The 13042-nt window shown below is 39.4% G+C and overlaps 6 protein-coding genes across 6 annotated transcripts; 1 reads left to right on the top strand and 5 right to left on the bottom strand.

Annotated features, from left to right (window-relative positions):
* Positions 1-177: 177 nt before the first annotated feature.
* LOC148066144 (histone H2A) lies at positions 178-561 on the bottom strand. The gene has a single exon (XM_087808185.1). The coding sequence runs from the start codon at positions 559-561 to the stop codon at positions 178-180; it is 384 nt and encodes a 127-aa protein (XP_087664311.1).
* A 547-nt stretch (positions 562-1108) lies between these two features.
* LOC148066143 (histone H1-like) lies at positions 1109-1803 on the bottom strand. Its single transcript, XM_087808126.1, has one exon. The coding sequence runs from the start codon at positions 1801-1803 to the stop codon at positions 1204-1206; it is 600 nt and encodes a 199-aa protein (XP_087664252.1). The 3' UTR covers positions 1109-1203.
* Positions 1804-3081: 1278 nt separating this feature from the next.
* On the bottom strand, positions 3082-3669 carry LOC148066142 (histone H3). Its single transcript, XM_087806936.1, has one exon. The coding sequence runs from the start codon at positions 3667-3669 to the stop codon at positions 3259-3261; it is 411 nt and encodes a 136-aa protein (XP_087663062.1). The 3' UTR covers positions 3082-3258.
* Positions 3670-4414: 745 nt separating this feature from the next.
* Positions 4415-4761, bottom strand: LOC148066141 (histone H4). The gene has a single exon (XM_087806938.1). It carries the CDS (start codon positions 4756-4758, stop codon positions 4447-4449), a length of 312 nt encoding a protein of 103 aa, XP_087663064.1. The 5' UTR covers positions 4759-4761; the 3' UTR covers positions 4415-4446.
* A 924-nt stretch (positions 4762-5685) lies between these two features.
* Positions 5686-6259, bottom strand: LOC148066140 (histone H2B.2-like). The gene has a single exon (XM_087806937.1). The coding sequence runs from the start codon at positions 6055-6057 to the stop codon at positions 5686-5688; it is 372 nt and encodes a 123-aa protein (XP_087663063.1). The 5' UTR covers positions 6058-6259.
* Positions 6260-7575: 1316 nt separating this feature from the next.
* On the top strand, positions 7576-12985 carry LOC148066139 (immunoglobulin superfamily member 11). The gene is made up of 7 exons (XM_087808125.1): positions 7576-7633; positions 9613-9767; positions 10534-10600; positions 10664-10795; positions 11520-11675; positions 12580-12702; positions 12769-12985. The coding sequence occupies exons 1-7, from the start codon at positions 7576-7578 to the stop codon at positions 12966-12968; spliced, it is 891 nt and encodes a 296-aa protein (XP_087664251.1). The 3' UTR covers positions 12969-12985.
* Positions 12986-13042: the final 57 nt, after the last annotated feature.

The raw sequence follows: 13042 nt of genomic DNA, 5'->3' as shown, positions 1-13042 counted from the left end.
ATGCAGGAATTTGTATAATTATTAATAGTTCAACAATGATTTTGAGCGTACATTGCATGTGTGATAACTAGCATTTGACGTTAATTTGAAAACAATATATTCTCGTTGAACTGGTCTCTCTATTTAGTAGTGAGTGGCTCTGAAAAGAGCCGTTGAGTCAAAGGATGTTCAAGTATCTTATTTCTTGGAAGCCTTCTCGGTCTTCTTGGGCAGAAGAACAGCCTGGATGTTGGGCAACACTCCACCCTGGGCGATGGTCACTCCTCCGAGCAGCTTGTTCAGCTCCTCGTCGTTGCGGACAGCCAGCTGCAGGTGACGCGGGATGATTCTGGTCTTCTTGTTGTCGCGGGCGGCGTTTCCAGCCAACTCCAGGATCTCAGCGGTCAGATACTCCAGCACTGCCGCCAGGTAGACGGGAGCTCCGGCGCCGACTCTCTGGGCATAGTTGCCCTTTCTGAGCAGCCTGTGGACACGACCCACGGGGAACTGGAGTCCAGCACGAGAAGAGCGGGACTTGGCCTTAGCGCGAGCCTTTCCGCCGGTTTTGCCTCGTCCACTCATGGTTGATAGTTATCTGGAGGAAACTCGAGATATGATTGAAACTGCGAGTGAACCTCTTTATATATGCGAGTGAAGGTGGTTGAGCTCGAAGAAAAGAGCGGGAGAGTCGATGATTTGACCAGAATACTCTTAAAGGTTTCCTCCAATGAAAGGTGATGTTTTGCTGTTGTAGGCGGAGCTAACTCACCAACTAAAATTGAATATGTAGAAACGACGTTTTTCACATGTATTAAATGGATATTATTTTAAATTATTATACAATTTTCAGATTCTATAAATAAATGTTTTTTTTATTCATTGATTACAGGTCGATAATAGGTTTAATAAATGGTTGTGTGCAAGGGTTAAGTGTACCTACTAGTATGTGTCAGGTGGCAAAATAAGTATGTTGTTCTAACATGACTGGCAGTAAAACTGTATATTTATCCATCTGTTAAAAACCAAACAACGATATAAGTGCCTTTAAAGGGGCGTTAGATCACTTTTTGCAATATTACACAACTAGTAAGAAATATATATTTTATCTCTATCTATTTCTATAGTGCACCCTAACATGTGCATGAACACGTTCAAACCAGGAAACTCAGTAGAGGAGGTGGTTGGCTCTGAAAAGAGCCTTTGGTGGAAAAAGAAAACACGAGTTTACTTCTTCTTAGGTGTAGCTTTCTTAGCTTTAGGTTTAACAACTTTCTTGGCTGGTGATTTCTTTGCTGCGGGCTTCTTCGCCGCCTTCCTGGGGCTCTTGGCTGCAGTCGTCTTCGCAGCCTTCCTGGGGCTCTTGGGTGCAGCTTTCTTAGCAGCGGGCTTCTTTGTCACCTTCTTAGGAGACTTTTTGGCGACAGCTGCCTTCGCTGCAGTCTTGGTCTTCTTGGCTGCTGCAGGTTTCTTGATTGCGGCACTTTTGGCTTTAGGCGCAGCTTTCTTTGCTTTGGGAGCTTCTTTCTTGGTTATCTTGAAGGACCCAGACGCTCCGGATCCTTTAACCTGGGTCAGAACTCCATCTGCGACCATTCGAATGATGGCGGTCCTGACTCGGCTCTTGTTCTTATCAGCATCGTATCCGGCGGCTTTCAGATCCTTCTTGATGCCTGCGAGAGAAACACCGCTGCGCTCTTTGGAGGCAGACACGGCGTTTTTGATGAGATCCCGGAGGCTGGGTCCAGCCTTGACCGTCTTGCTGGTCTTCTTCTTCTTGGCCACTTTCGCCGGGGCGACTTGAGTTGGTGCTTCTTCTTCTGCCATGTTGACGATTTTCACTTGACTGACTAGTCTGGCCGTTATTGCTGACGGAGCCGTACTTGAACGCACCATGAGAACCGTAGAGAGTGAAGCGACTGCTGCTCTGCTAGGAAGAGAAAATGTCAAACCACTTGTGTTTTCTCTCCTTCTTTCAACGATAATAACAACGACATGTAACAAACACCATGAACGGTTTTAATCACAAGTTCATCTTCACACTTGTGTCTTCACTCTCAAGTCATTGATTCTATCATTTGTGTCGCAATTTAGCTGTTAAAGTCTCTGAAACTCACTTCGTAGTCGTCAGAGCTACTTCTCAGAAATATTTTACCGTTTTTCTCTTATAAAATGACAAATATATTAAGTCTACCTGCCCGAAATCACATTTTATATTAACAAACATGTTTCTAATGGACTTCCAATGTGAACAGTTCCTTTATCGAGAACGGGTTTTGAATAAATTAACGTTGAAAACGAGGGAAACACACACAAGGTAACTGACGTATAAACATTCTGGCCGAATTAGTCAAACACTTTTAAACAAACTGTTAATGGTATAATTTAAATGATCACATGATTTATTTTTTAAGGTATTTTTTTCTAGATTATTTATTTATTTATTTAGTTGATTCGTATATTTTGCGCCCATTTGCGAGTATTTCAAACACCAGTAAACTGAATCATTGTTGTATATTAAAATACAAAAAGTGCCTGCAATAATTTTTGTTGAAAAATAAATAGCATTGTGACTCAGAAAATCGATGGAACCCACCATGTTATTCTAGTATCTATTGAATATTATCGAGTGTTGCTTCTTGCGCCACAGCAACTTCAGTGAGATGAACCAGGAAATAGTCCTTACTTGGAGCTTCTCTGGAGACAAAACACGCGAAACCATGGCTGCCTTTTTCTGAGACTGATTGCTCTCACTTTAGTTATATTATTGCAAAACACCAAACACAAAACTTATCCCTCAGCCAGATTCCCACACAGTGTGAAATACAATAACAAACTGTTATGTGCGTAATAAATATATCACATTACTTTGTAATAAACAGATAACTATTGAGTCACACTCCATTCCCCCTACTTTGTATATCCCTCCTATATGGAGATTTGAACGCAACAAGTTAATATTCTGGATAACATTATTTTTACATAAAATACCCGTTGTCATATGTAGTTATTTTTTACTTATTTTTCCTTCGATATTTTACATTGTCCCTCTCTAAAATCACGAACGAGTCTTTAATAGTGATTTGTATATCAAATGGCCAACGCTAAATGTTGAATGGATTTTAATTCCAATACCCCAGACTCAACCCACGGAAGACGGAGGGAAAAAAGAAAATTGTAGTTAATTTACTATAATAACTTGAGCAGGTGATGGTTTGTCAGGAGACTCGATAGACTGATGTGTGTGGCTCTTAAAAGAGCCTTTGTAGATGTTGAGGGAGTTTAAGCTCTCTCTCCACGGATGCGACGGGCCAGCTGGATGTCTTTGGGCATGATGGTGACTCTCTTGGCGTGGATGGCGCACAGGTTGGTGTCCTCGAACAGACCCACCAGGTAAGCCTCGCTGGACTCCTGCAGAGCCATGACGGCGGAGCTCTGGAAGCGCAGGTCGGTCTTGAAGTCCTGAGCGATCTCACGGACCAGACGCTGGAAGGGGAGCTTGCGGATCAGCAGCTCGGTGGACTTCTGGTAGCGACGGATCTCACGGAGAGCCACGGTACCAGGTCTGTAGCGATGAGGCTTCTTGACGCCGCCGGTCGCCGGTGCGCTCTTACGAGCGGCCTTGGTAGCCAGCTGCTTCCTGGGAGCTTTTCCTCCGGTGGACTTACGAGCGGTTTGCTTGGTTCTTGCCATGGCGAGAGAAGTTTGACTGAGTCAGAAACTAATGCAGAAGAACCTGCGGCTCCTTATTTAAACAGTTTGGTGTTGTTCGTCATTCTGACGCGTCTTCACATCTCGGCTCCTGATTGGTCAACTCTCTAGTTTAACTCCTCCTACAGGGAACGTCCGTTGCTCAACGGAGGAACCAGATTTCAAAAAGTGCGCCAAAATGTGTCTTGAATGAATAATATCACCATTTGATTCTTTATTAATAGTCATCGTGTCGACATACACATGATTTGTTAATAGTACGTGTTTCGTAATAAATCAGTAGTTACAATGAATGTATTCAGGGTTGATAGTGTAAATCAAATAGTTTGTGCAGGACAGCCTAGTAAAGCGTGCAGCAGCGTGGTGTACATTTCTCTAATATAATAAATGTATGTTTAACTCGCTCTTCAAAACAGTATAGAAAGTGCTGAAAAGAAGTTATCATACAAATTAACGTAAATTTCAAATTAATTATGAGCAGGTGCACACACACTTGTCCCTTTACTACTGCAACATATGCTAGCAACAGAGTTTGATATATAACGGTTACAAAGCATTTCATTAGTAAAGACAGCTGGGCTACAACCGCATGTTAACTCATGATCCACATGAACATAACCGTGACCAGTTAATAAATGTTTAACTAAAGTTGAGTAGGTTAGTCCGTGTGCATCAACCAGTCTAAGGATGAGTCAGCTCTTTATACAGATGTGAGTGGCTCTGAAAAGAGCCGTTTGTTGTTGTTGTGAAAGAGACCGTTTAACCTCCGAATCCGTACAGAGTGCGTCCCTGTCTCTTCAGAGCGTAGACCACATCCATGGCGGTCACGGTCTTCCTCTTAGCGTGCTCGGTGTAGGTGACAGCGTCACGGATGACGTTCTCCAGGAACACCTTGAGAACTCCGCGGGTCTCCTCGTAGATCAAGCCGGAGATACGCTTCACTCCACCACGGCGAGCCAGACGGCGGATGGCGGGTTTGGTGATTCCCTGGATGTTATCGCGGAGAACCTTGCGATGACGCTTGGCGCCTCCTTTACCGAGTCCTTTTCCTCCCTTTCCTCGTCCAGACATTTTTTAGCTCTAGTTAGTCAAGATTATGACGAAACTGATGTTCTCTCGACAGTGTCCTCAGTCTATATGTAGTGTACGCGGACGCGATTGAAGCCATGTTCATTCGGAGGTGGAGCCAATATGAGCAACCGCCCTGTTATTTTTCAAAGTATGTCTTCCTCGTGTGGAATAATAATAATCTCTATTTATATAGCGCCTTTCTAGACCAGTGTTGTTCGTTTTTATTTTTCCACAATTGAAAATATGATATAACAATTACTAAGGCGCCGTTCAGAACGCACAAGGACACCATACACAAAGATTTGAAAACGGTGAAAAAGACAACAGTATAACAGATGTAAGATAAATAAAAATGTTATTAAATTGAATTATAAAACGTGTAGATAAAAATAAACACGCGTTACAGTGCATAAGCAAGTTGAAAAAGAGTCTTAAAGAATTGTGATATACCAACTAAAATTGAATATGTAGAAACGACGTTTTTCACATGTATTAAATGGATATTACTTTAAATAATTATACAATTTTAAGATTCTATAATAGTATGTTTTTTTTATTTATTGATTAAAGGTTAATAGTCTTAAATAGTTGTGATATTGCGAATGTAATAAATTAAAATTGTCCTTGTTCAAAACTCCCACTAATGCCCTTCATATAGTGTTATATAGTTTTCAGTTGATTAAGTAAATATTGAAAAGAGAGAACAGTCTTTGTTTATAGCACTTTTAATAATTTATGCATTTAACGAATATTTGTGTGTCACGTTATTTGTTCTTCTGTCAATATAACAAAATAAAATGTACTGATATTTAGACAGATTAATAGTCTTTGTAAATATCAAGATTCATACAAATGAATAATAGCATGACAAGCTCAACAGAGGTAGTGGTGGCTCTGAAAAGAGCCGTTGGGTTGTTTGAACGAGGTTTACTTGGAGCTGGTGTACTTGGTAACAGCCTTGGTACCTTCAGACACGGCGTGCTTGGCCAGTTCACCGGGGAGGAGCAGACGCACAGCGGTCTGGATCTCCCGGGAAGAGATGGTGGAGCGTTTGTTGTAATGAGCGAGACGAGAAGCTTCTCCAGCGATGCGCTCGAAGATGTCGTTGACGAACGAGTTCATGATGCCCATGGCCTTGGAGGAGATGCCGGTGTCGGGGTGGACCTGCTTCAGCACCTTGTACACGTAGATGGCGTAGCTCTCCTTCCTGGACTTCCTCCTCTTCTTGCCGCCCTTAACGGCGGTCTTGGTGACGGCTTTCTTGGAGCCCTTCTTGGGTGCGGGTTTTGGTTCAGGCATGTTGATGCGAGTGAATAACAAACGCGGTGCGAGCAACCCTTAATAAGCGCTGCAGTGCAGCTGTCGTAGCCTCAATTTGATTGGCTAGTTTGAAAAGTGGCGGTCCTGCTCGTTTCTTTCTTTCTTTTTTTTTTTCTTTTATTTTATAGTCAGTTGTCCACAAAGATCGCACAAATATAAATAATAAAATGATATCTATTATTGAATATATCCGTGATCTTTATTTAGTTATAGCGTTTTTTAGTTATTTACTAAGCGATAGACAACATTACATTAAATCACAGCATGTCCTCACATTTTAAATGAATAGGTAAAACATATATAAAAAAGGTTTGATCTGTAAATATGTGTCATGTGAAGAAGCTTTCTCCTCTATCTAAAAACATATATTATTATTATTATTATTATTTACAACTAGAAATTAATTGCTTAGATAAGATGTAAAAAAAATGTATATATATTTTACTGAAGTACGTTCTTTACTATACATGTCCATGTATTGTTATACTATATTAGGTCATTACATCTCCTTATGAGGTCATGTAATCGTCATCATGCATTTGTCTGTTGTCAAAAAAACAGTGACATTCTGTAAAAGTGCAATGAAACTACCATTTCACTGAGATCACCAATTACATTTAACAACCAATAGTTATGGGTATTTATGTGTCGTCTGTGGACAAGTGGTTTTCAGTAGGTGTCTGTTGGTACGAACATGTCTTTTCATTGAAATATTTACAAAAGAAATATGTGCTTAAGCATGCACCACCCACTGAAAACACTTTGTTTTTCTGGAGATTAAATCGTTGTATAAACAAAGCGGGGGTGATTGGAGTGAATCCATTGTTACACCATAATGGAACCTGATCTTGTAACCACTCGTTTGCTGAGATTTCAGATGCAGGAGGACTTTATAAAGGAATAAGTTCAAAACATGGTCCTGATGATGGACTTACTGCATCTTGTAGAGGCAGACTTTAACATATGAAACATGTTAGTGAGTCAGGAGAGTTGTGTTTTTACATTAGTTGCTCTTTAAATTCTGAAACCTTCATACCTTTCATTCCTTTTAAGTCCCAGACAGTAAACACAAAAAAATAATAATAATCTTATATGAAAATATTAAGTAATCAATTCATTTTTTTTTATTAAGCAAATTGTTGAGTTAAAACCACACATATAACACAACAAGTTATTTTAAAAGCATTTAATTTTTTTGTTAGCAACAACAAATATTCACAAATAAAATGAAAGTAAATTCCCAAAACAAAGACCTTAAGCAAGTGATATTCAAGTCTTAACTCGTGGTGAATAATAATCATTTAAGAATAAGAATAATAAGAGTTTGTGATGATCGTTTGCCCAGTTCTGGCCACGGTCACGTGACAGTTAAAAACAAGACAATAGCAACGAGGTTGATGTGATAATTAGAGGGCGGTGCTCGAGCTCAGCAGATTATTCGCGCATGCCTGCTCTTCAAGTTCATCATCCCCATTATCTCGCTGTTGCACCTCAAACATGGAGCTCCGTGGTCTTCTCTGGAGCCTGAGTGTGTGTCTGTGCGCGCTGAAGACTGGTGAGTGTGTCCTCGGATACAGTTGTGTGAACTTAAAGGTCTGAACTTTGAATCAGAGTTTGTATGTCGATGAAGTTCAGGATGGAAGTAGGTCAGTATCTGGAGACTCATTGTCCCACATTCCGTTTGTGTGTAGAGGTGAACGTGTGTAAGTGTGAGTGAATGATTGTGTCGTTTCTTGTGTTTTATAATAGTATACACGTCGTAATGCAGTACCAGTCCCATAATTACACATTATATTTTGAAAGCGACAAATATATAATTATTGGAATTGGGTGGAAATTAATATATTAATTAATAATTAATTAAATACATTTACCCTTTTAAAAAAAATGTTGTAAATGATGGTAAATATATGGACATTATGTTTAAAATACCCTATATAGCTATATAAAGTATATGGTTGGTATATTTCGCTTTTAAACAAAAGCTACATCTGTTAGTGATTTTCTTACATTTTTCTTAACATTTGAACACCTTTTTTAGCATTTGAAATGGAACAGTTTGTAGTGTTGAGGAACTTGCTCGCACAACAAACAGGAGCTTATGCAGCAACTAAGCAATGACAAAAACATTCAGTTTAGTTATTTATGGAGGCAGAAGAAAAGTAAAATATTAGTGATATAGAAATAAATAAATGCACGATATGTTTAGGCTCAGATAACATTGTGTTTATACCTGAATATATTTTGTGTATTTTCTCAATATGGCTTGAGTGAGTTCTTAACTTTGATCTCAGTGTTTCTGAGTAAAAGCTTTTGTTTGTTCTCCACATTAATTAATAAATAAACTTGTACGAGCGACATTAATAAGTCGTGTGTTGAACTACAACTTCATGTGTGATTTCAACCACACAGTGTGGATTATTTATTGTCACCAGATGAGATGAATAAAATGGTTTCTCTTCATGGAGATGCAATAGAAACTAGTGTTGCTGCTTCAAACTGTGTTGAAGGTGGTTGTGAAAGAATACAATGTTTGATGCCTGATGGTTTTGACCAGAGATTCTGTGAGTGTTTTCATTTGTGTTTTCATGAGTGTATTCATGAGTGTTTTCATGAGTGTTTTCATGAGTGCTCTCGTTGTTGTCTCTCCAGCCCAGATATGTTTGGCTTCACTTCAAAACTGTCAAGTTCAATCAGTTTCATCATGTGCACACATACACACAATGAAACACATACACACAAAATCACACACACACACACACAGGCACGCTGACACACATACACGTACATATGTGCAGACACTTGGACACAAACATGGCCCACAATTTGACACACTTGCACACAGAAACACACACACACACACAAATAAAAACATGTGCATACACACTTGTGCACACACACATGGACACATACGGACACACACAGACACACACATGTATCCACAAACAAATGGCCACACAGACTCTGACACACACACACATGTGCACACCGACAAGGACACACATAAACACACACATGCACACACACACATGTACACATGATGACATAAGGACTCACGCACAAATGTGCACATGCTGACATAAGGACTTACTCACAGACACACACATATGCATATGCTGACGCACAGACTCACAAGCGGACACACACACGTGCACACAGACACACAAATGTTCACATGCCTACATAAGGACTCACACATAGATAAACACATGTGCACACAGACACACAAATGTGCACATGCCTACATAAGGACTCACACACTGACACACAAATGTGCACACACATACAGTAACACAAATGTGCACATGCCTGCATAAAAACTCACACCCAGACACACAAATGAGCACACAGACACACAAATGTGCACATGCCTACACAGATACACAAATGTGCACACAAAAAAAAGACACACAAATCGGCACATGTCCACATAAAGTCTCACACATGAGCCACATTGAACAGTTTGTTGATAAAAAACTTCTAAAACTGTGTTTAAACAGTGACATCATCTCCTTGTTGTGCTTCTGTGTCCAGACGCTCTCAGAGTGACCGTGAGCGACTCCAGTCTGGAGGTCATTCGGGGAGAGTCGGTGGTCCTGCCCTGTTCCTTCGACACCTCTAGTCCACTATCGAGACTCAACGTCATCTGGACTGTCGCCCCTTCCAGCAGCCCAGAGACCCCCTCACAGGTAGACTCTTATTGTGTGGTCACTTCCCAACGTCTCTCAATCTCCTACTTTCTTCATCCTGCACTGACTCTACTTCTAAGTTAGATTTGACTAATTTATTTGTATCATATATTTTTTTATTTTCTTTGGAGTCTTTTTAAAAAAAAAATCTTTCAAAGTTGCATTTGACTATAATCAAATCATTTTTAATAAATGTTGAACATTATGTTAAAATCAAATCTATTTTTTATTTTATTTGATCTTTTAGTCAAAGTTGCATTTGGCTATTTTTAAGCAACATATTTAAAATACATTTATTAATTAATTAAATATAATTCTTAGATGTTTCTACTTTTTGTGGTTTTCTTTTGAGGTTGCAATTTATTAAACATATTTTATATTAAATCTATGATCTTTAAAACTTAAACTTTATATAACTTAACTAAAAAAATCATTACTTTAAACTTTTAAATATATTTTTAATAGTTATCATTATTTTTGATTTTCAACAGTTTGATTTTTCTATTGTTCACCCTTTACAAGGTTAATAAAAAGAAAAAAAAGGTTTTGTAATATTAAAATTATGAGATGAGGGACTTAGTATGTATTATTTTATTTCAGAATTGTTTAAATAAGTTAAGTCTTAACATTGATTTATTGACTTTTACAGTTTTATTTACCCATTTTTTGCCACACAACCTAAAATATATTTTTTATTTCTACTTTTTTAAATTGTATTAATTTGCACATTGGACATAAAAACTACATGTAAACGCATGTGATGCAGGTGATCGGCTACGACCACGGAGAGGTGATCGAAGACCCCTCCCTCACAGGCCGGGTGACTTTCGCAGGTGAGTGGTGTGAAGTGTAATGTTCAGAGTTGGCAGCTAGAGGGCGCTCTGATGTGTCCTCAGGGATCCCCTGGAGCGCAGATATTGTCCTGAACGACACCCGCGTGTCGGACGCCGGAGTCTACCGTTGCATGGTCAACAATCCTCCCGAAACTGCCGATCCTGGGATCGGAGAGTTGGAGCTCAGTGTGTTGGGTGAGTGAGAGGTTTATTGTGTATTATCTTCAGGTCACTGGAACCATCACTAACACAACTCCCATATGAACTGAGAGCGCCCCCTACTGAGCTCTGAAAACTATGCAACTGTTTCACAAAACACCCATTGGTGCGTGTGTGTTGTCGTGCATGTCCGTGTGTGCGTGCATGCGTTTGTGTGTATGTTTGTCTGTGTGTTTTCATTTGTCTTTGTGTGTGTGCGTTTATGTGTGTGTGGTTGTATCATTGTGTGTGTGGCTGTGTGTCGTGTGTGTCTTCATAAGTGTACGTGTGTGTTTGTGTGATTTTTGCCTCCATGTGTGTGTGTGTGTGTGTGTGTGTGTGTGTGTGTGTGTGTACGTACGTGTTTGTCCATGTGTGTGTGTGTGGTGTCTTCTTTTACATGCGTATGTGTATGTGCCTGTATCTGATTGAATGTGTGTTTGTGTGCATGGGTCTGTGCATTTTTTGCATGTTTGTGTGTCCATCTGTGTGTGTCTGTGTATGTGTATGTCCATGTGTGTTTGTGTGTGTGTGTCTGTGCGGTGTCTTTTTGCATGCGTATGTGTGTCTGCCTGTATCTGCGTGAATGTATGCGTGTGTGTGCATGAATCTGTGCATGTGTGTGTTCGTGTCTGTGCATGTATACGGTGTTTGTGTGTGTTTCTGTGTCCATCTGTGTTTGCGTGTGTGTGTATATTTGTGTGTGTGTGTGTGTGTGCAGCACCACCCTCTCTGCCCATGTGTCAGTGGGCTGGAGATATCGACGTGGGGGGAAGTGTGACACTGTCCTGCTCGGTGGCCGAGGGCGTCCCCACACCAGAGATCCACTGGGACAAACTGAATCCAGAGGAGATTTCACTTCCCATCAACATGGAAGGTCAGACAAGTGTCGCATGAATATTGAAGCATATGAATCTGTGTCAAACATCTTCCTGCAGCAGGAGTCAGTCCAATTCCAAACCAGGTTGTGAAGCAAATGTTCGAAAAATAATCTTGAACGTAATGTTTTAAAGGGGATTCAAAATAAATTAAAGGGGAATTATTGCATTTATAAAAGCCTGATTACAAATTATTTAAATGTATCATTACACCTAAATTAGATTAACTGGTTTAAAGTTTTCTAAATATATTGATGTAGTACCTGGATCATTTTTGCTAACAATTTCCATTTTTGGTTAAATAAATAAAAATAATATTTCTCATTTTCATATAAGCATTTTGACAACTGCTAACAATTGATCTTATACATATATAATGTATAATATAAATTTAACTTGGGATTATTTTCAAGAAATATTTCTCAAGTAATATAAAATGCATAGTATGTTATATGTATGTATAAAATGTTTCAAACTGATATATATAAAATGAGTGTCATACTGTTTGTAAAATTACTAGTTTTTTTCGTCTTCTTTTATTATTATTAGAATATTAGAAACGTTATAAATCTACAATGTTTCATGCTTTAAAACAAAAACAAATACAACAATAAAATGGTCCCTTACTCCTGTTGTGTTATCAGTTGTATCTTGACCTTTAAAGTATACACTTTATTGAATATTGTCTTGATTGTTTAAGCGCTTTGTGACCCTGATCTGGAAAAGCGCTATACAAATAAAAATTACTTACTTACTTACTTATATTGATTTAAAGAAAATGCTGGGTCATCACATTTTTAAATATTTTAAGTTTAAGTAAAACATTTTTTTTTTAGAATTGATCATTTCCGTACACGTGACTTGTCGAGACGCTGTCAATAAAATTTCGATTTGTCTCCTCAGATGAATTTTCTGGTTCCGTCCAAATAGTCAACGTGTCGTCTCAGACTTCTGGCCTGTATCGCTGCTCCGCCACAAACCTGCTGGGGACAGAGAACTGCTACACGAACTTGTCCATCTTTGAAGGTTCAAATCCCAAAATAATAGGAAGAGAAAAAAAAAGGTGTTAACCTGACGTGCGCATGTCTGTAGCTCCAGACAGTTCCTCCGGGATCCTGCAGGCGGTGCTGTTGACCCTGACGATGAGCGCTCTGCTCCTGGCGCTGCTGGTTCTGGTTCTGTGGCTTCACCGGACCGGGCAGACGGGCCGCCGGAAGGAGGTGAAGGAAGAGGACGAGGATTACAACGAAATCAACTATTCTTCGTCTTTGATGAAAAGATCGTTCGTTTGAATATTTGTGCAGCTTTTTTTTTTAAATAAATTAATGAATATTCTATGCATTTATTTTCACGTGTCAACTAAATA

This window comes from Callionymus lyra, chromosome 14 (assembly GCF_982586985.1).
Source record: "Callionymus lyra chromosome 14, fCalLyr1.hap1.1, whole genome shotgun sequence".
NCBI lineage: Eukaryota > Metazoa > Chordata > Actinopteri > Syngnathiformes > Callionymidae > Callionymus > Callionymus lyra.
Note: the sequence above shows the minus strand (reverse complement) of the source record. Positions and strands in the feature narration are given on the sequence as shown.